The sequence below is a fragment of the Chiloscyllium punctatum genome, chromosome 15 (genome assembly GCF_047496795.1).
Source record: "Chiloscyllium punctatum isolate Juve2018m chromosome 15, sChiPun1.3, whole genome shotgun sequence".
Taxonomy (NCBI): Eukaryota; Metazoa; Chordata; class Chondrichthyes; order Orectolobiformes; family Hemiscylliidae; genus Chiloscyllium; species Chiloscyllium punctatum.
The window spans coordinates 65,652,698-65,676,212 of record NC_092753.1 but is presented as its reverse complement, the minus strand read 5'-3'; the positions used below and the strand labels follow the sequence as shown (position 1 = coordinate 65,676,212).

General features: G+C 39.8%; 1 protein-coding gene across 3 annotated transcripts in view; it reads right to left on the bottom strand.

Annotated features, from left to right (window-relative positions):
- The window catches only part of LOC140486344 (suppressor of tumorigenicity 14 protein homolog), a 136,193-nt gene that overhangs the window by 73,158 nt on the left and 39,520 nt on the right, over positions 1–23,515 (bottom strand). For 2 of the 3 annotated variants that reach the window (XM_072585346.1, XM_072585347.1), the window contains exons 7-10: positions 21,835–22,021; positions 16,617–16,685; positions 14,212–14,351; positions 10,517–10,614 (exon numbers count right to left, since the gene is read on the bottom strand). In XM_072585346.1, coding sequence (XP_072441447.1) covers positions 10,517–10,614; positions 14,212–14,351; positions 16,617–16,685; positions 21,835–22,021 — 494 coding nt within the window. The remainder of the gene's footprint in view (positions 1–10,516; positions 10,615–14,211; positions 14,352–16,616; positions 16,686–21,834; positions 22,022–23,515) is intronic. The other variant, XM_072585348.1, reaches the window with a different exon arrangement.

The window sequence follows — 23,515 nt, the reverse complement described above, 5'->3', positions numbered from 1 at the left end:
ATGCCCTGGTACCTAGAAAAAGTTCATGTGTGCAGACATAATATACTCACCAGCATAGTACAATCACCCAGGGACAACTTACCTGCACCTGCAGCGAGCAGGCATGCTGGAACATGACCATGGGAAGGCAATTTATATGTGGACAGTGAATGGCACTCACGTCAGCTCTGCCACATGGACATACCTATTGGATACCTACCAGCTGGTGGGAACAAACAGGGAGTCAGAGGTGAGATGGGTGGACAAACAGGCCCAGGAACAGGATACTGTATGCTATCAGGCAGCAAAGGGATTCATTTTCTTATTTAAGGGGATTTATGCTGCTGACACACCAAACCTCCTGAACCTTTTTGCAGTTGGAATGATAGGTCCCCTCAGTGTACCATGCCCCAGCGGGGGACATGCTCAGAGAAGGATGCTGACCCACCCCATTAGCTGGGAATTCTGCACTGATTAGCAGACCCCCACCATGCTGGGATCATCACTGGGTTATGGGTTTTTGGGATCTCTATCTTTGGACGGGGCAGAGGGGTTGTCAGCGCTAAAAACCAAAACTACATTGTGTGTGGATTGACAATCTTAGGGAACAATACGTCAAAGGCTCTTGAAGCAATCAATGGTGAATTGGCTGAAGTCAGGCTTTACACACAGCAGACACGTTACACAGTGGATTATCAGTTAGCCCAACAAGGGGGAGTATGTACAATCTTTGGTGAGAAGTGTATAACACATGTCATTGACAATATTACACAGGTGATCAAAAACATTCGGGACCAGCTGGCTGACTTCAGACAAGGGGCCATAGGAAGAGATAGCTGGCGAGAATGGCTGAAAGGCAAATCCTGGGGACCCTATTGTCACACAGGATTGTTATCTTTATTTCACTCATACTGATATTCTGCCTAGGCCTCAGGTGTTTAAAGTTTTGCTAGAAGGTAGGCAGTTCCAACAGCCAGTGTCACCACAGAAGAGCTCCTAATGAAACTCTCACTCCTTGACACCCCTCGGGAAGGGGAGACCTTAGAAAAGGCCTACTTCTATATGTGAGTTTGGTGGTCTGTGGGAGATCACCGAAGTCACCTCCTTGACCTCAAAGAGGGGAATGAAGTGGGAGTTGACATGGGGCATGCTAACACAGGGCACACAGACATAAGATGGCCGCTGAGCCATAAGTTTGTCACTTAGCACTCAAGATGGCCACTGAGCCATTACATGGAGAAGTACAGCGAAACAAACACAGACACTGCCTGAGGCCAACAGGATACCAGCACAATAGACACAGAACATAGATGATGAGTTTAAGGCGGGTGGGCGAGAGAATACACATCAGTAATGTCTACTGCATGCTGAAGTGTCTGAGTACAGCCACCACCTTCATTAGAAATGTTAACTACCTGAGACTGCTTGTATATAAGTGTTAATACTTCAGATTTGCAGTAATGAAAAGCGATCTTCCATTTCAGGAAGAACGATCATGACAAATTATTGCAGTAGTGGACTTCCGCGTACATGCTGAAACTGACAATGACTCTGTAATGTTTTCTGTAAACAAGTCATACTGTACAAATAAAGACTCGACACTTGGACCATTATACCCTGAAATGTATAAAATATTATGACAAATGCTCCGAGGGTGAGAGAAGGCTCACAGCTGACAGCCTTGCTGGCGGATGTCTCTCTCCCTCCGGAGCTCCCGTTTCTTAGTACAATCAACTCTGTCTTTGAATCTCAATTCTGACTTCAAGACTGGTGATTTTCCCCACCTCAGAGGAATTGAGTTTCAGAGCCATGAGGTCATATTGCAGCTCAATATGATGCAGCCGCACTTGGAGTATTGCATACAGTTCTGGTCACCGCATTATAGGAAGGATGTGAAAGTGTAAGAAAGGGTTCAAAGGATATTTGCTAGGATGTTGCCTGGTATGGAGGGAAGGCCTTATGAGGAAAGGCTGAGGATTTGAGGCTGTTTTCGTTAGAGAGAAGAAGGTTGAGAGGTGACTTAATTGAGATATATAAGATAATCAGAGGGCTAGATAGGGTGGACAGGGATAGCCTTTTTCCACGGATAGTGATAGTGAGTATGAGGGGACATAGCTTTAAATTGAGGGGTGATAGATATAGGACAGATGTCAGAGGTAGTTTCTTTACTCAGAGAGTAGTAGGGGCGTGGAACGCCCTGCCTGCAACAGTAGTAGACTTGTCAACTTTAAGGGCATTTAAATGGTCATTGCATAAACATTTGGACGAAAATGGAATAGTACAGGTGAGATGGGCTTTAGACTGGTTTCACAAGTCAGTGCAACATTGAGGGCCGAAGGGCCTGTACTGCGCAGTAATGTTCAATGCACTACTTCTGAATATGGGAGCAGGTTTCTCCCAATCTAGATGTGTACCCACATGTCTGGGGGCATATCTCAGGTGCTCCCCAATAAAGGAAACCCCTAAATCCTTCAGACCCTCAGCCCAGAAGCCTTTGAATTGTAGCTCATCAATCTAACATGAATACTAGAGTTAGACCCTGAAGTGAACTCCATTACTGTCAGTTGCCAGGCATTCATTTCATTCGGTCTGCTGTCTAATTCACAGGTCAGGGCCAAGGAAATACCTGGGAGGCCTCTGCTTGGAATGCATGGAATTAAAGTAGCACGGGACCCAGTGCATTCATGTCCTTATCTAATTTTGGCTGTTGCACCACTTTCTCATTGGACTTACAGCAGAATAGTACTGGATGGACTTCAGGCTATTTGCGTAATTACCTTTGCAGCAGTTAATGTGTCAAACTGCCTAGAGTAATAACCTTCTTAAATATTGAATAAAATACCTGTGAAAAACAGTTGTGGAATTAAAACAAATGTTGGTTCATGATCTCCAAAATGATCTCTTAAGGTATTAAGTACCTGAGACCAATACTGCATTCCAAGTTACAGTGCATTGGTCAAATTACAGCTTTCAAATAAAATTAATTCCATTTAGGAAATCTACAAAAGGTTATAAAAACCCCTTGATGTATTGAATTTCCAATCCTTATGAGTCAACAGACTGATAAGGGACTTTGGCAGAATCTGCAATCAACCACATGAAACAGAAAAGTAGATTTAGAAACAATGCGCTGCAGGTTTTTAGGTCAGTTTTTCAATATACAGGTTCTGTTCAAAACAACTTTAAACTATATCAAGGAAACTTGCAGATAACTACAGTCACACTTGATTTTGAAATAAACAATTACCTCTTCACCCTACGTGACTGTGACACGTCCACAATCTGGAGAACTTATGAAATTGAATGTACAGTATTTAAAGGGCTTCTGGACTAGCTGTGTTGTTTTGAGACTTTTAATGAAAATATCTGCTCTAAATGGATAGAAGTGCTGTATATACTGGATTGGCGGTGCTGGAAAAGCACAGCAGTTCAGGCAGCATCCAACGAGCAGCGAAATCGACGTTTCAGGCAAAAGCCCTTCATCAGGAATAAAGGCAGTGAGCCTGAAGCATGGAGAGATAAGCTAGAGGAGGGTGGGGGAGGGGAGAGAGTAGCATAGAGTACAATGGGTAAGTGGGGGAGGAGATGAAGGTGATAGGTCAAGGAGGAGAGGGTGGAGTGGATAGGTGGAAAAGGAGATAGGCAGTTCGGACAAGTCCGGACAAGTCAAGGAGACAGTGCTGAGCTGGAAGTTTGAAACTAGGATGAGGTGGGGGAAGGGGAAATGAGGAAGCTGTTGAAGTCCACATTGATGCCCTGGGGTTGAAGTGTTCCAAGGCAGAAGATGAGGCGTTCTTCCTCCAGGCGTCTGGTGGTGAGTGAGCGGCGGTGAAGGAGGCCCAGGACCTACACCCAGGAAGACCAGTTCCATCACAGAACACACCAGATGGCCTCCTTCTTTCGAGACCGCAATTTCCCTTCCCACGTGGTTAAAGATGCCCTCCAACACATCTCGTCCACATCCTGCACCTCCGCCCTCAGACCCCACCCCTCCAACCGTAACAAGGACAGAACGCCCCAGGTGCTCACCTTCCACCCTACAAACCTTCGCATAAGCCAAATCATTCGCCGACATTTCCGCCACCTCCAAAAAGACCCCACCACCAGGGATATATTTCCCTCCCCACCCCTTTCCGCCTTCCACAAAGACCGTTCCCTCCGTGACTACCTGGTCAGGTCCACATCCCCCTACGACCCACCCTCCCATTCTGGCACTTTCCCCTGCCACCACAGGAACTGTAAAACCTGTGCCCACACCTCCTCCCTCACCTCTGTCCAAGGCCCTAAAGGAGCCTTCCACATCCATCAAAGTTTTACCTGCGCATCCACCAATATCATTTATTGTATCCGTTGCTCCCGACACGGTCTCCTCTACATTGGGGAGATTGGGCGCCTCCTAGCAGAGTGCTTTAGGGAACATCTCAGAGACACCTGCACCAATCAACCAAACTGCCCCGTGGCCCAACATTTCAACTCCCCCTCCCACTCTGCCGAGGACATGGAGGTCCTGGGCCTCCTTCACCGCCGCTCACTCACCACCAGACGCCTGGAGGAAGAACGCCTCATCTTCCGCCTCGGAACACTTCAACCCCAGGGCATCAATGTGGACTTCAACAGCTTCCTCATTTCCCCTTCCCCCACCTCATCCTAGTTTCAAACTTCCAGCTCAGCACTGTCTCCTTGACTTGTCCGGACTTGTCCGACCTGCCTATCTCCTTTTCCACCTATCCACTCCACCCTCTCCTCCTTGACCTATCACCTTCATCTCCTCCCCCACTCACCCATTGTACTCTATGCTACTCTCTCCCCACCCCCACCCTCCTCTAGCTTATCTCTCCATGCTTCAGGCTCACTGCCTTTATTCCTGATGAAGGGCTTTTGCTCGAAACGTCGATTTCGCTGCTCATTGGATGTTGCCTGAACTGCTGTGCTCTTCCAGCACCACTAATCCAGTATTTGCTTTCCAGCATCTGCAGTTATTGTTTTTACCTAGAAGTGCTGTATAGTTTGTTACTGTGTTTACCCCCAGACATGAGTTCCCTTTTTAAAACATATTGTTTCACTAAGTTGAAGGAAAGATTTGTGTGTCAAATTGAGTCACATGCCAAAAACTTGATAAGATTATTTCCTGTTCCTTGCAATGTAGGAAATGTTCCTTACTGTAGGTGAGGGCGTCAAGCAATCTCAAGTCTCTAGGGAAAAAATTGCTTCATTGTAACCCAGCAACAGACTTCAAGCCCTGACCACAGAAAGGTATCCTTTGCACCAATACTTGAATTTGTTAGTTACCACAGAGTTAAATGCCTACATTCTTTACTCCTAAACTGAAGACCTTTGCCACTTTCAGACATTCTACAATCTCACAGGCAGTCATTGACATCACTGCTGTAACTCCCAGTAGTCAGGATAGTACTCAAAGGTGACAAGATAATCAGTTCCTATGGGAGTGAACAGTTCTGAAAAATTCATCCATGATCTGTCTGGAAAATGATGCATCATAAGCAATTTTTTAACTTGCTTAGCTTAGTATTCCTCACAAGCACTACTCTGGTTTATTGGTCCTTAATCTCATTTCTCATGTTTGGCCTGAAGATGACACTCCTGTCTTCATCAGATTAGCTTTAATTCTTCAGTGGCTTTCTTTTGTAAACTCCTTGGTATAATGCCTAGTCTCTTTGGACAAGATGCTATCTTGAGCTATCACTTCATCTCTATCTGTGAAATACCCCAGACAATGATCAGAATCTGGTACAATTGCTAGACAGAGCTCACTGGATGAACCGGAGATGAACAGGAAAAGATTTACTGAACAACTCTGAAGTCAAGTTGGTCATGAAGTGATAGTGAAAGGAATTCACCTAGATCCTGACAAGGCAAGAGCTGTAGCAATACATCAGGAAACAGTGCAATAATTTGTTGGATCTGTTGATTATTTCCTGATTTGTCATCAGTGTGAACCTATCTACAAGCTCACTACAAAGGATGTACTTTGTTCACATCTATTATGGCCCTGACCAAGAAGTTGTTTTTACTAGAATCAACTTGGAATAGCAGTGTCAGTGCTGAGGTACTATGATATCAATGACAAAGACATCTTGCAGCATGATGTCAGCAAGATAGAACTTGGAGCTACCCTTACTCAGCAAGCAAATCAGTTTCAGTTACATCTAGGGCATTAACACAAATTGATTATCACTAGGCTCAGATAGATAAATAGTACTTGGCTACTTGCTTTGCTTGTGAGCATTTTAATCAATACCTGCTTGGGGGAGACAATGTGACAGTGGAGTTAGGATTACTAATCCAAGCTTCAGTCTTCCTTCAGCTGAGATGTGTGGATTTTGTTTAATGTCTACCTCTGGAACAGAAGATCTTTGTTCTTTATATTGGATTGGGCTCTTAGCTTCAGCTGTTTTCTTGTCATGAGAATCTTTTTATTATAAAGCCTGAACCTCACTTTTGAGGACTTCATTTATGTAATACAGTCCTTTGTGAAATTATACAGGCATGCAAAACTCATGATGTTACACAAAGCATATGTCTGACAATTCATATTCACCTACCTTCTCTTTCTACAGTTATCATTTTGACAGTCACAATATGATGTCAACCTGCTGAATGCTATGAAGTGAAATATTTGCTGAAATCTCCTCAGCCACCATTTTTGAAGGCTTGTTTTGCTTCTTTCTAATACTTTCGTTTATCTGAGATAGAGGATTGCTTTTCCCATACTAGAATCTTTCCTGGCTTTTCTGCAAATGTTTTCTTTTTCTAATCTGTTGCTCTCATTCAGCCTGCAATGCTCTCAGCATAATTCAAAGCCACATTGAGAACACAGAACATAGAATATTACAGCTCAGTATAGGCCCTTCGGCCCTCGATGTTGTGCTGACCTGTGAAACCAATCTGAAACCCATCTAACCTACACTATTCCATTTTCATCCATATGTCTATCCAATGATCACTTAAAAGCCCTTAAAGTTGAGGAGTCTACTACTGTTGCAGGCAGGCCGATCCACACCCCTACTACTCTCTGAGTAAAGAAACTACCTCTGACATCTGTCCTATATCTGTCACTCCTCAATATAAAACTATGTCCCCTTGTGCTAGCCATCACCATTCCAAGGAAAAGGATTCTCACTGACCACTCTGTCTAACCCTTGATAATCTTAAATGTCTCAATTAAGTCACCTCTCAACCTTCTCTCTAACAAAAACAGCCTTAAGTCCCTCAGCCTTTCCTCGTAAGACCTTCCCTCCAAACCAGGCAACATTCTGAATCCCTTCCAAAGCTTCCACATACTTCCTAATATGCAGTGACCAGAACTGTATGCAATACTCCAAGTGCAACCTCACCAGTTTTGTACAGCTACAGCATGACCTCATGGTTCCGAAACTCAATCTCTCTACTGATAAAAGCTAACACATCATCTGCCTTCTTAACAAACCTATCAGCCTGGGTGGCAACTTTCAGGGATCGACGTATATGGATACCGAGATCCTTCTGCTCATCTACACTACCAAGAAACTTAAAATTAACCCAGTACTCTGCATTCCAGTTGCTCCATCCGTTCTCCCATTAATATGCTCTAGCTGATGATGGGTAACATCAGAGCTTGTGCATATGTCAATAGCTTTCTTGAGAAAAAAGTTTCTCCATCCTCATCAGACATGCTCTCATGACAGGATCTTTCATGCCTAAAACAATTCTCTCTCTCATGAGACTATTTTTCAGTTATCTAGGCACTCAGGAATCAGTTAGATGCATTGTCTCCCTCTCCCCTTTTACTCAGATATTGAATAAATGCTGCTGACAAATAATACTAATATAGGGTTCAAAATGTATCTTGAAAGCCCACAGAACCTCTTCTTCCCAGCTTGTCTGATCCTCAGTGAGATCCAGGCTGCAATGTAGGTTGTACACTCTTGCTCCAGTATTGATAGCAGAACATCAGATCTTATACGATTAATTTGTTTAATTCATTCTGGTATTAATTCATACTTTGCCACAGAATAGAAAACTTCCCATTCTGGCTCATACCTCCTTACATTTCCATCGCAGTAGGGAGTGGAAAATTCCTAGCCATTTTGACTCATCCAGTAATACAGAGTCACAGACTTTATTTTTTTCACTTCTTATTCCAGTAGCTGGCTTGTTGCAGCTCTGAAAATCCACACATTTCCACATATAACTCCAAAATGTTACAAATGATGTATGTCTAATGGCTGCATAGTCTGCACAAAAGGCACTTATGGTACAGGTAGAAACCACATGACTAAGGTAAGACAGCCAGTACACCATGGGCACAAAAAAGAAATTGCTGGAAAAGCTCAATAGGTCTGAGAGCATCTGTGGAGAGAAATCAGAGTTAACATTTTGGGTTGAGAGACCCTTCCTCAGAATTGGGTACACCATGGGTATAACAGCATTTATTTTTACAGTCTGCATCTACATGCAGCAAGATCGAGATAACATTCAAGCTTAGACAGATAAGTGGCAAATAACAGTCGCACAACGCATGTACCAGGTAATGACCACCTTCAGCAAGAGAGAATTTAATTACTCCTTGATATGCAATGACACGGTTCATGCTGAATTCCGCCCCATCAACATCCTGGTAGTTACCACTAACCTGAATCTTAACTGATCCAGTATACTTATACTGTTGCTACAAAAGATGGCTGAAAGGTGGAAATTCTGTGGTGGTTAACTCATTTGCTGAGTTACCTTTTCAAAGCCAGTCCATCTGTAAGGCACAAGTCAGACGTATAATGGAATACTGTCAATTTGCCTGAATGAGTGCAACGTCTAAAACTCTCAAAGTACTCAATATCATTCAGGACATTTGTCAGAATTCAAATCTCTAAAATAAATATTCCCTCCCTCCAACACCAATGCATAGTGGCAGCAGTGTGTACAACTTCCACTTACCAAGGTTCCTTCATCAGCACCTTCGAAACCTGAAACTTTTCCAACTGGTGGAAATTGATTGGGAATGTGATGACATGCAGGGTTCTATACAAATCACACACTATTCCAACATGGAATTACCGTTCTTTCATTGTTGCTAGGTCAAAATCCTGGATGCTCCTCTCTAACAGTGCTGGCGGTGTGCCATTTATATGGACTACAAAGGTTCAAGGCATTAGCTCAAGAGTAATTAGGAATGGGCAATTCATGCTGGCCTAGCCAATGATGTTCAGAACTCAGAAATTAATTTCAAAAATGTAGCAATGAGTAGAAAAGCTAATTTTAGATTGAACTCCTTCATGTTGCAACCAAAGACATTTATCCCATCAGCCAGGAATGGCTCTGAATCTCATCCATCTGCAGCAAAAGTAAATACTTGAATCATTGTATCAATCAATTTTTCTTAGAGAAAGTTTTTCAAAATCACTTACAAAAATGGAATGTGTATATATGTATAAAAATCAATGAGAACTAGACACGGCTCCTTTTGATTGTTCTGCCACTTTCTCTGAAGCAGATCTCTTATCCAATCCCCTGAAAGCATTTGATTCTTTGCAATGTCCCATTGGCACCCTCTCCAAGTCATGAAATTCAACATATAAATTTAAACAGCAAGTGTCCTTAACTATTGAAAACATCCCTGGTAGTGACGAGATCATTTTACCCACATTTTGGTAAAAGAAAGTTTGATTTTAACAGTTTGGACAAATATTTTTGTGGTATGTTGCACTTTTTAAAGAGGTTCCAACATCTCTATGAAAAGAATGTTCCCCATATTTTTAGTCCGTGTAACAACAATTAATAAAGTACTGATATCATTCTGCCAAGATGAGGTTTTGCAGTAAATAAATTTTGTTAATGTAGAATTTATAACCAGTCACTGAATTGGCACAGTAGTATATTTCATATCTGCACTTTTGGAGATCTTCATGACGTGGCTATGGAACTGTGTTTGTGCAGAGATTACAACACGCTGTACTGGACAGCAATTTACAAAATCAACCATTTGATATTTTCTGGCATGCGACATGATCGTTGTATCCTTTCAAGAGTTAAAGCTTTAAAAACGATTCATAGTATTCTGCACCCACACAACAATTGCAGCACTTTGACTTAAATATAATAGATTCAATACTTAATGAATAGACATAAAAGAAATTTGTATTTACAACTTTATGTTGCTTGACGCATGAACGTACAAATGTATAGGTTTCAGTTTGTCAACTCTGAAAGGAAGAATTAGATATGAGGCAGTTTGTTCAAAATCCAGCAAACTCCTTTTTAAGTTATAAAGAAAACAGGTCACTGTTATGTGTATATTTGGATAGAACAATTTCATATTTTAATCTAATTCTAAGAAAACAGAAGATTGAAAGATAACATCAATGTTAGTAAAACCCATACAAAATAGGTGCCCTGCAGTTGAAACCCTTCATTACCAAAAAGCAAAAACAAATGCTACAAACCACCAGTTATATTGTTGTATGGTAATGTCATACTTAGATGGTGGGGTTCCAATTATGCATAATTTGTACATAAATAGTTTATAATCTTAAATTTGACTTACTGTAATTGTCCAGACACAGTTGATATTTGGAGGGTAGTTATTGGGATATAATGGAGAAGCCAGTGATCCATTATAGGCTGTTATAGTTCCACCACAGGCTAAAAGTCAAAAAGAGTAGGAATAAATAACACATTTTAATCATATTCCTGCTTTATCCCCATATTGCTTGATCCCTTTGGCTGTAAGAAAAAATATCTACAGGCATGCTGCAAACAGGCTCTGCTCTAAGGTCCGATCGCAGGTCAGAACATAACAGGACTATACAAAATAGCCATTTATAAGTTCAGGAAATGTTTGCATATTGGTACTTTAAAATTATGCCCATGTATGAGATCACATTTGTAAGTTGTACATTCATAAATCAAGGACCCTATGTAACTCTTCCTTGAAAACATTCAATGTATTGGCCTCAAACACTTGCTGCGACAGAGAATTTGAGAGGCTCACTTCTCTCTGGCTGAATAAATTCCTCCTCATCTCAGGCCTAAATGGTATATCCCTTTTCTGAGACTGGCCCCTATTCTGGACTCCCCAGTCTTCGAGAACATCATTTCAGGATGTTAGAAAAATCCCAGAAAATAAAAAAAGTTAAAGAAACAATCTGAATTATCTTCTTCAGAAAATAGTCCAGCAGTTCTTTGCTCTTCTGGCATCTTGTTTTGAAACAGTAGTCCATTTCCAAGATGCCATTCCATCTCACTGCTTTTTCCCTGCATCTAGTTGAGAAAGTAATAACATTCCACAGTATAACTAAAACCCAGGAACATTCCTCCACCTTACAACTCTCGCTCCCCATATCAAGGGCTCCGAACTCATATTTATGTCTTTCTTAGAATAGACTCAGAATTTAAATGCCAAAGCACTCATAAAATCTCCAGAGCTCCATAAAACTCCATGAAGGTGTGACTTATTTAGTGACTGTAACATATTAGTCAGGATGTATTTACCTGCACATAAAGAAAACTCACTGGCGATGATATCAAAAGCAAAACTGCATCTCAACTTGACTTGAGACACACAAGCCACAATCTTTCTCTAATTTGATCAATACTTAAATTCCTTCAAATGCCGAAACTTCAAATCTATTTTTTAAAATGTTTTTGCTCATAGGACTTGCTGTGAGAGAGTGCTTTTTCTCTTTTAAGATAATTACAATTAGCTTCAAGGTCATTTTCCACTGCTCTGAGGTTCAGTGTTTATGATTCACACTTTCAGATTAGCATGGGAGTTGCTTATAGAGCTTTAACTTGAATCTTAGATGCAGAATAAAATCACCAATAGTTGCAATTTTCTCATTACCCACTTGTCATTCCACAGTAGTGATGATTTGGAGATGCCAGTGTTGGACTGGGGTGCACAAAGTTAAATCACACAACAGCCGCACAGAGGGCACCTCACTCATTCAATGCACTATCTGAGCTGACATGGCACTATTGTTAAAGTTCAGTTGAGAATGTAACTTTAAACTTGAGATTTACTTATGAAAGAACTGAAACCAACATGGTCATTCTAAAAGATGACAGACTTAACAAACAATTCAGGTCTTTTTCAATATATAATTTCAGTTGCAACATACTGTAAACATTTGCTATAAATTTTGTGTCTTATGATCTTATACTCTACAACCACCTGATGAAGGAGCAATGCTCCGAAACCTAAAGCTTCCAAATAAACCTGTTGGACTATAACCTGCTGTGTGATTTTTAACATATTAGTGACAGGTGAGTAGAGATTCAAACTGCAGAAATTAATGCACCCATCAATGTAAACTTCAGAACTTTAATAACTTCATGGACTGGAAGAATCAGCAATAACTCTTCCTGGAATAAATTGTTTCTTGAAATGAAAGGGGCAAGGAGAAGCTGTTATAAAGGAATTAAAAGCAACATGCAAATTAACCATCCCTGGGAAGAAGGAGTCAATGAGCTATTTCCTGAGAGAGAGGAGATGAGGTTGCTTGATAACCTGCTGCCTCATGACAAATGAACAGTATTTGTAGTGTGCCTCATGAGGAAATGGCATCATATGGAACTAAGACTATAGAGATTGAGGCAATCCAAGTTAGATAGGATGAGTGCACCTTAAGGTAAGCTTGAAATAGGAATGTATACACGAGTCGTTGCTTAAGGTTAAAGCCACATCAGGATATATCATGATATTAGGGCACCCCTTAAATACTGTTCATTAAGACATTTCATCTGTCACACTCATTTGTCTCTTTCTATCCCTGCCAGAGAAAATGGCACAGGACATCAGGGAAAGGCAGAGATACAGAGACAGCCTTCCAGCCATTTCGGTATAGGCAGCTGTGGAGTAAGAGACAATGGAGACAAGCTGAATGTGTCTGGCCAACAGAGATGGAGAAGTGAGAGCCTCTAACCTACCTGGCAACACAACTCAATATTCAAAATCCACACAGTGTACAATGCTGACCCTCTTGACTTGCTGTCAGCAGCTGTTGAAATATGATATTATGCAGATTTATGACATGGCATCTTGACTATTTTAATTTATGTCTTTCATCAGGCACAAGAACTCCAAACCTCCAGGGAGTGCATTATCACAGGACTCATGCACTGGTCACTGGCTCATGTACACATACCGTGGTGGGACCAGCAGGTGTGCAAAGCCACTGACCTTTCTTGTCCTGATTTGATGATTGAACCTCTTGCAGCACCGTATTCTGATGACTGGCATTATGCCCCTGGTGCTGTATGATTTCCTTCTTATTGTCTGTGGCAGTGTGCCTCCCACCACTAGCAGGATACAGAATCTCACTCTGAATCATCTAGCTCACAGTACCATTTCCAAGTACCACCAATGAAGCGAGCTATTGCCTCATAGTCCACTGTCACATTTTTCTAGGATGCTGAAACACTTAGACAATGCTTCAAGTGTCATTCAAGTAGAATCGCTTTAAATATAGAAAATGACTAACTGAAGTTCGTCATCAAGCTATTCATTCTAAGTGGTTAGGAATTATGGAAGTCAGATATAAGTGCAGCTTAAAAATGTTCTTAAAAATGTATTGCTGAAACGTCCAGTTTCCCATGTGTTGATGAAACAGTTAACATCAAACCCATTGTCTTCAATTTTCTATCTAAGCTGCAGCATTTCCTCCACCAATATACTGTAAATAATTAAAACAAAAGATATTAGAAATACTCATCACATGAGAGAGAAACAGAGCTCATGTTTAAACTCTGCCACCTTCATCAGAATTCAAAGCTCAAATTATTGATCATCAACCTGATACATTAACTCTGTTTTCCTCTCCAGCTGAGTATTTCCATTACTATGTTTTTAATATTTACTTGCATACTTAGTACCTGCTTTTTTAACAAATCTCCTGTGACAAACCTTCTGAGCGCTTCCTTGAAATCCAAATACATTAATTTATTGCATTTTTGTTTAACCAAAAAAGCCCTAAATCATTGAATATGGTGAACTTGCAGTAAATCTTTAATGCTTGTCCCTTTCTTGTGCTGTGCTTATTCATTTGATCTGGAACTATGGGTTGTAAGAGTTTACACATAATTAACATTAAATTAAATGGTCCACAGTTATTCAGTTGAATGTTCTATTGACTGGTTACATTAACTATGTACCAGTATGTTGACATAACTTGTACATCCATATAGGATTGTAAGGGGTTTATAAAATTTAACAGCTGGGAAGTCAAAATGTTCACTCACTTGTTGTTGTGATATATTGTACTGTTGCTTCAAATTGATTCATATTTTGAGGTTGTGAAAAGAATATAGCCAACATCACATTCCCTGACGATGTCACAGTGAAGGTCTGCAAAGGAAAGAGTTGGTTGCTGGAACAAATCCTGTCAAATAAAGATACAACTTTGAATATTGTGTAAAGCTGGTTCTATATATCGTTAGAGGTTAAAAGCTTTATTTCAATATAATTCTAATTTACACATGTCATTTCTAAAACAATAAAAATGGTTAATTGTTCTTGTAATAATATCAAGTCACTTCAAAAACTACAAAGAAGGAATATGATCAGAAATTATTCTAAGATTTTAATACCTTTGATTTAAGCTGGGGGGCAGCAAATACCTCAAGCTTCAGAAGAAAATAAATCTCCTGTTTCAAAAGTACTTGTTTATTTTGGACTTTATGGGCAACAAATCACTTGTGTATCAGAAGAGACTTTTGCATTTAGCTAAATAATACACTGCAGCTACTGTAATCTTTCTGAAATTATCTCAGCATAAGATAAACCAAATTAGGTTGCCGTATTGTGTGTTTATCTGGTTCTTATTAATCTTACAAAGCCAGCATTCAGCTAAATGCAACTAAATTGTCAGTTGGTATTGACATGGAATTGCTCCAACCTGCTTGATGAGATTGTACTTGAAAACTGGCTTATTGTTTACAGTGACTGTGCAACCGAATGTAGAATATATTATTTAGAATTGGTACATCAAGATAATTCTCCTCTTTGAACACATACAAGACTAACAAATTATTTCAAAACAACTCAAATGAATCAGAACAATTTCAAGACCTCATTAACTTGATGACATACAAAGCCTTCCTCTCAGCCATGAAGTGAGTTTTGAAAACGTGAAAATTATTGAAAATGCACGAGTGAACATCGATATACTTATAATTTGATGGAATTAAACCTACTTAGTAGTCCAATTTATAAATGCAAAACAAATAGTTTTATCAGAAGATTAAAAGAACTAAGTTACATTGCAATGAACAAGATAACAAATGTTCAAGGATAAGTATGGTGGATATTGAAAGCCTAAAATAAAAACAGAGAATGCTAGAAGTAGCATGTTTGGCAGAAGCTGAGGAAAGGGAAATTGAGTTAACTTTTCACCTCCATTACCTTTCATCAGAATTGGAAATAGCTGGAAATACACTGGAGTTTAAGCAAGTGACGGGGGAAAAATGAAAAAAGCACAAATGGAAATGAGTGTTACATCACCTTCAGAGGAGGAGGAGTCACGTGAGGCACCACAGTCATTATAGTCAAACACACTACAAACAGCGCAGAAATACATACCATGATGGAGCCTGAAATGAATTTAAAATAGATTTCACATGGTAACGAGCACTTCACTTTGAACAGGAGGAGCACGCTCCTCAGAGAACTAAGATCAGCTGGGCATAGCTGCAAAGCTCATAAGTCACACATAAGATAGCTCTTTTTGTGTGGCTAATAGTGATATGTCTTCCAGGCATTGTCAGGAAACAGAACACCTCTCTACATGACAGATGCTAGATGGTGGTCCTTCTTAGAGGAAAGGTTGGTACAAAGCGAATACCATCCAGAATGCCTTTCCCTCAAGAGAAATGTGCCTGTATCAGTGCAACCTGAGCTACCCTGCCAACTTGCCTTGATGTTCACATTAAACCTCTGCAAGTCACTGAGGTCCATCATGTCTTCCTCCTCCTATGGATATGGGCCATTCCTCTGCATCTTTCATCTGTCTAACAGGTCACATTTTGCAGAGCAGAGCATACCACCACCATGTGAGAAACCCTCAAGGGAATGAACTGGGTCATAGTACACAACTGTCAAGGCATGGAACCAAATTGTCAGGAGACCAATGAACTGACCAATGGTGGCAGAGGTTCTGTGATGGCAGCAGTCACTACGCAAAGGTATTAACAGTAATTACTGAAATAGATAACCCTCCATCCTTAGCAATAATCCAAACAGTCTCCCTGGCAGCACCCAAAATTGCCTCAGGAGAAAGGCAACTGGTTCGAGTTCTTGTCTACACCTGCAGATGGTCACACCCTGCACCCAAAGAAATCTTGCCAAGGAGGAAAAGTCCACGTTCCTCTGAGCTTGAGTGGTTCTGTCAGTTTGGAATTCAGAGTATTGTACTGACATCTCATACAGGACATCTGTCATTGACATGATGCTGTGATTGGTGACGTTTTGAAAGTTGCTACCCAGGTATACAGCCACTCCCTAAAATGAGCCAGTGACAAGGTAGTTCAGGACTATTATCACTGTCACATCTAAAGGCAGGACGTGCTCATACAATCAGCAAGACATACATTAGCAATACCCTGTCTTGATAGGTGTCCCTCTAGGAGCTGGGTCTTTCAGGGTATACCTTTTGGAGAGTGTAGCACCTTCCAGCCATTCCTGTTCCTTGGGCATTACTTCCTGCGTGCCAGGGCAGCTAGCATAGCAAAGGAAGCAGTCAGATGTGAATAATACCAACAGATCTCCTTCCAAAATACACACATTTTTAATTTGGCATGATTTTGCTATTCTTTCACTGAGATTGAACTAACATCCTGGAATTCTCTTCTTAATAGCATCATGGGTGTCCCTAAACCACCTGGACTCACAGGGCTCTGGGTGAAACAACATTCACTCTCTGTGAATGAAGAACATATAGTATATTTGTTCATACCTCTGCAAAACAAAAATGGAAATTGTTTCACTTCACAGCATTAATGCCAGTCATACTACTTGATGAAGGAGCAGCACTCCAAAAGCTAGTGCTTCCAAATGGATGGCATGGTGGCTCAGTGGTTAGCACTGCTGCCTCACAGGACCCAGGTTCAATTCTAGCCTTGGGCAACTGTTTGTGCAGAGTTTGTACATTCTACCTGTGTCTGCGTGGGTTTCCTCCCACAGTCCAACAATGTGCAGGTCAGGTGAATTGGCCATGCTAAATTGCCCATAGTGTCAGGTGCATTAGTCAGAGGGAAATGGGTCTGGGTGGGTTACTCTTCAGAAGGCCAGTGTGGACTTTTTGAGCCAAAGGGGCCTGTTTCCACACTGTAGGGAATCTAACCATATATTCAAATAAACCTGTTGGACTATAACCTAGTGTTGTGTGACTTTTAACTTTCACTGCATACTAATAGAGAAGATTTCATCCTCTGAAACATATCTATATTCTTTACCTATTTCCATTGGAGTGCAAATATACTGAGCTATTCATTGGGCATCATTCCAATAGCATAACTATTACAGATCCCAGCTGCTCTTGTTCAATACCAGAAACCCCTATTCTAAATCTCAGAGATTGGGTCATTGACTGAAAAGAAAATATCAGTGATGCCCATTCAAATCTATTCTGCAAAGGCAGAGCCATGTCTTCCTAATTCACTCAAGTTACCACCAAGACACAGATTGGTCAAACCATTCTTTTTCTTTTGTTTATTAAATCAGATTCCAAAGGAATCAAACAGTCTGAGGGCAATCCACCCCTTTTTCACTGTAACCTCACTCTAAGAAAGGTTCACAGACTTCAGACAACTTCAAATTAATACAGTTTCAAATTAATAAAGCCCTTCAATATGTAATGTGGATAGGGATATGGAATTCTTGTGATCTATATAAACTCTGCCCCACTCACCACCTCACAGGCATGTTTGGCACAGGAGGCAGAGGCAGATCATAAACCGGCTGAAAAAAAACATTGCATTTATGAGAGATAGCCCAGAAGTGGAGGGTCAAGTGCAAATTGCCATCAGCTGAAAGAGGCCTTACATCTTCCAACCCAGACATTTTATGGACACTATTACAATTTTCTGAATGTGACCTGTTTGTAGCTGTGATTGCTTACAAACACCACTGAACTGAAAATTTTGTTTAAAAAAACAGTACTTTTCAAACTGCTCCAACATTTGCACCCAAAACTACAAGAAATCCTTGGTGTTCACTAAGTGACAGGGAAATGGAAAAATCTAAACTGAAAAGTTGACAGCATTTGAATTTCGAAAGGCTACAAAAGGTCAGGTGAAGTTAATTAAGTAAGCTTTAATAATTGCTTTTATTTCCAAAGAAGAATGGCAAACCAGTCAAATCTAGTTTTTGAATAACCTGTTGCTGAATAAGCCCACAGGCTAATGCTTTCATGGTCTGTGAACATGGTCTGTACACATCTAGTATGCATTCTCAGATTATTCCCTGTAACTTTTAAAGGGAGAATGTTTGCAATCACTTCTTTATTTGAGAGGTGACAGACAGGGAGCCAAAAGAAGTCGTATATTTTGTTCTGTCCTTTCCATTAAACCAGTTTATTTTGTGTTTGAACAAGATTTACTTCAAATCAGCGGAAAAGTTTATTAATCATGCTTTTTGCATTCAAACGGTGCCCCTTATAGACTCTAAGACTTACACAAGTTCTTCTCAGTAGTATAGTGAGGTACAATAATTTCTTTATTATTGAAACCAGAAAGTTTTGGCGCTATATCTGACATTTGGGCAATATCCCCAATTAATGTAAAGTTGAAAAACCATCAAAGATATCTTAGTTGACTTAGTCTATATTAAGCTGGTTCAAATATTGAACAAGGATGTCTGCAAATTATTAGCACACATTTTAGAACGCAAAATATAATATTAAGCATTGAAAATAGTTATGGGTTAAAATGGAAACTTGAACACTGCTTTCAGATTTTTAAAAAAATCTTGTTGGATTCAATTTGTTTAATAAAAATGGAATTGCTTTGGGTTATAGACAAGCTGTTCCAGAACAATTCTTATCACATACTTATATCATTGCAGAAAGTATTAGGCCATTAGGAAAATACAATTCATTTCTATTTTATCCTAATAGCCTGCCTTTGTGACTAACACATATTCACAAGCATTTGATTGCATCTTGGTGAGCTTTGGTGCCAACAGTCTACATGAAGAAAAAACACTTTTAGCAACAACTGGCAACATCTTTGTTTTTACATGTCATCTTTCTCTGAAGCAAATTAAATGTCTATTTTAGTTTCTTTAATGCACATTAATGAGAGGGTTGGGTAAGGTTGTGAGAAAAAGATTAAACTTTCCCTCTTTGCATCTAGTATCAGAAGACTCCAGTTTACCTATAGCACAGCAATATGAACACAGGCTGATTGCTGATAGTGTCCTCCATTTTCTGGCTAAAAGGAACCTACAGGGAATGGCTAGGGGGCAGTGTCAATCTAATTCTCAAGTGGATTAGGTTCACAGCTCGAATTTGGCACAAAAGTGGCAAACCCACTCAGGCCACAAGGTAACTGATGCTACAAATGGAATATAAATGTCATTGTGTGCAGTGGGTGATGTTCTGAACTTGATACCAAGGTAGATTGTCAGTGGAGAAGGCAGTGGCATAGCGGTAATATCACAGTATGAGTAATCCAGGGTCCCAGACTAATGTCTAGATATATGGGTATTAATACAACATCATGGCAGATGCTAAAATTTGAATTTAATAAGCTAAATTGGGAGTTAAAAGCCATGTGACCGTGTAATTATTTTCATTTGTCAAAACTGTCCTCTAGTTTGCTCATGCTCTTTAGGGAAGGAAATCTGCCATCAATACCTATATGAGATTCTGGATCCACAGCAATGCTGAAGACTCTAAGGTGTTTTCTGAGGTAACCTAGCAAGCCACTAATTCAGTGTGGGCAATAATTGCATTTTTTTCAAAAAAAAGGAGTCAAGTGGAGAGCTAAACTCTGCTGCATCACTATGGCAATGCCCTGACCAATCAGAATCTACCTGCCTAGCCTGAGAATTAAGATTGACTGCTATCTGTTCTTGCTGCATCTCCATGCCAATGATGACCCAACCAATCAGCACCCTCTTCTCAGTCTGTACAAAATGGTGTCCCTTGCTTCAATGCTGTTTCTTGCAGTTCTGATGAGTGCAAGACTAAAAACTTCAGCTTCTTGTGTCCATTTCACAATATTTCAGTTCAGTTCTTCAGTAACCTTTCTGCAGGTTACTATGCAGAAAGTTGACAGCAATATGCTGTATAGGGAGTGATGGTGGACATAGCTTGATATAGATTCCTGCCAGATTAATCTGCTTTGTATCCAAATTGATGCAAGTTTCACACATATTGCTGTGCTATAGGTAAACTGGAGTCTTCTGATACTAGATGCAAACATTTATTCTCATTTCAATTAGTCATTATTTACCAAAACAAAGCTCAATGCTAATCTCATAATGAAAAAAAAATCAACAAGTGCAGAATGTTTGGGATCAGTGAGTGGATTTCCTCAAATTTCTTCTAAATCTGTTGAGTCAAAATTCATCCCCAAGTGAACTTTGACACATGCTGTTTCTATTAATTTGGTGGATGATTTCCATAATGAGTTGTCACAGCACAAACTTTGTCATTATTCCTGATCATTTCACTCTCCTGATTTAATTCTATTACTTTTTTGTCCTACAAATAGTTGTTTGACAGTACAGAATTTGAGTATTGCTGAAAAGAAAACATTTTGTGTAAGTTTTTGGTCATGCATTCGTCAAGACAATTTGCAAGAAATACCAAAGTGAAGGCAACTTATAGTTGTACAAAAGGAGAGAAAAGTGCTGATTGATTGGCAAGTGGGCTTTCTCCATGGAAACATGTCTTCCAATTACAGTCTGAGCACTCGATGTAATCAGCTCTCAGAAATTCTGGCTGCTGGAGATTTCCAGTTGGTCAAATCGTAGACTACACCGTAGACTACACAAAGTATGATTAGAAAGTAAATGTATTGAATTTCAAGTCACCAACTATTGAAATGAAGGAAGTTCAGTCAAAGATTTACACAAGACTCAATAGTGTATGGTTACTGGCAACATAATTATTGGCTGCAAAACACTATAAGATATGCTAAAATTGTAAATTGTGGTATTCAAATGCAGGTTCTCATTATCAGCACAGATACAATCAGGACTAAAAGATGCACATAGTGAAAGTCACATTGATAATGCTCATTAATACAATGTCAGGAATGGATCCTGATATTTTCCAAAATCAAACCTTATGCTTAAACTGGGTATGCATGTGGCACATTACTGGGAAGAGAAGTGAAAGAACCACCCATTCATTAATTAAACAGTAAAATTGCCAGTATACGAGATAATTCCTTTGGTCATCTGGAAGGAGACAAAAATCACAAAATAGTTGTGATCACAATGAGATTGAGCATGCAGATTAACAGGTGTCAAATATCTGCATTACGTCCACACAGTCAGGTTTGATCTGCCTGGCATGCCTCTTGATATTCTTCATCATCTTGCATAAAATCCTATAACAGGGGTACTTTGAAAGTGATCCTCATATATTACAAAAGTATGATCATTTCAAAAAATGCCACTGTACCTACAAGATTTTCCTTCCTTCCAGGTGATGACCATTGCCCTTTAAAACCCTCATCAACTGGAGGACAACACTGGGGAGAACCTTTGCAAGAAGAAAACAAGAGGCCTGCATCCCAATGTGCTTAATTGCTCATGTTTTCAACACATATTTTCTGGTCTCCACATCGAGTGCTACCTGAATTGTACTGTTCCTGTAGAGTAGATTTCGTTACCAAAGTCCTGCCTTCCCCTACCTGATGATTAGTTTCTGTTTTCCAGGCACCAATGAATCGTAAAGTGCAATGTAACTCAGGCTGCAATCATCATTCATAAAATATTTCTGAATCGTGATTTGCAATAAATGGTTTTCAGGTGCTCTCATCTCCCAACGACATGATGACGCTTTATGCCACTGGATTCTTCTATCAGTCACAGGACATGCTGAGGGGTGAGATAAGATCATCAGAACTTAATGTTGGAACAAAACTGAAAGACCCATTGTTCTTTGTTACAACAGCAGATCATTGGGAAATACTGTTTCAGTAATGACTGGAACATGAAGTATGCTTGGATGCCAGTGAAAGGGTGGAATTTAAACATTTAATCTGTATAGATGGTTTTGAGATGTTTCCTGGATGTTATGAATATTTCATACATCTCCATAAATAAACTATTTTAAACTTGGTTAACGTAATGGAAAGGTTACTATGCAGAAAGTTGACAGCAATATGCTGTATAGGGAGTGATGGTGGACATAGCCTGATATAGATTCCTGCCAGATTAATCTGCTTTGTATCCAAATTGATGCAAGTTTCACAACAATTCTAAGATTGTTTTTAATTTCAGTTACAATTTGGAATTTGCCCTCAACTAGAATATAGAATTCAGGTCAAACTGTAGCTGTCTCAAAAGATGATCTAATCTCAGTCATTAGAATATCGAAGGCAATTAATCTTCTCTTGCCAAATACAGCTGCTTGTTGGTCTATTATTTTCAAAACCATCTTGCCACTTTCCCATGCAGCTTGTTTTACATTATCTACAAATCTTATTTCTTCATGTCCCCCATTATATTAAGTGGAAAAAATGATTTTGGGAAATATCACAGCATGAGCACACTGCTTGTTTAGGTCAACACATTCTGCCTTTTTCATCAAGCATCTGAGTTCACTTAATTTTCACCTTTCGTTTTGCTCATTTTGAGTTTTGTTTTGTCCTTTTCATTACCTGCCTTTATTGCAAACCTTTTGGTAAATTGTTCTTATCTCCATTGCTTTTAGAACTTTGGCAGATTTCCTTCACAGATTCAGTAATTACATCCCTAATAAAGACAGTAGATTGAACAAAACGCAAACTTTGCAGTGTCATGTATCTCTCTTTTTTTTAAGAAAGAAAGGAAACCTATTGTTGCACAACTGTTCTTGCACTTCAGGGATTTGCAGTTGAGCTGATTTTTTTTTACTTTAAGTGTAAAGGAGACAAGAACGGAGTAACAAGTTTTCTGACTGGCCCTTTGCAGTAAATGATTTTGTACAATGACACATTGGAAGATGGTGCTAAGAAAAGGTGGGTTGTACATACGTAGAGACTGCATCTGCACTTATGTTAAGTGTGCAAGCTGCACAACCTGGGATTGCTCGACAGCAGCACCAAAAATGCTACATTTTACACCCTGCTGTGGAACCAATGCTGCATCTGGAGGCAAAAGCAAAATCTGGAGTTCCACAGTGTGACATGCCTTGGAAAAGGTAATGTCAACTATGAAACCAACAATGCAATCCAGGGATGACTAGAACTATTTTTGGGTCAAATTCTGTCAATATACAGTTCTCCAATGCTTCCAATTTATAAATATAAGGGCAAAACATACATGATGCAAGAGGTTTCTCTGAAATCTGCTACATGTTGATTGCTTTGAAATATAATAAAGTGAGAC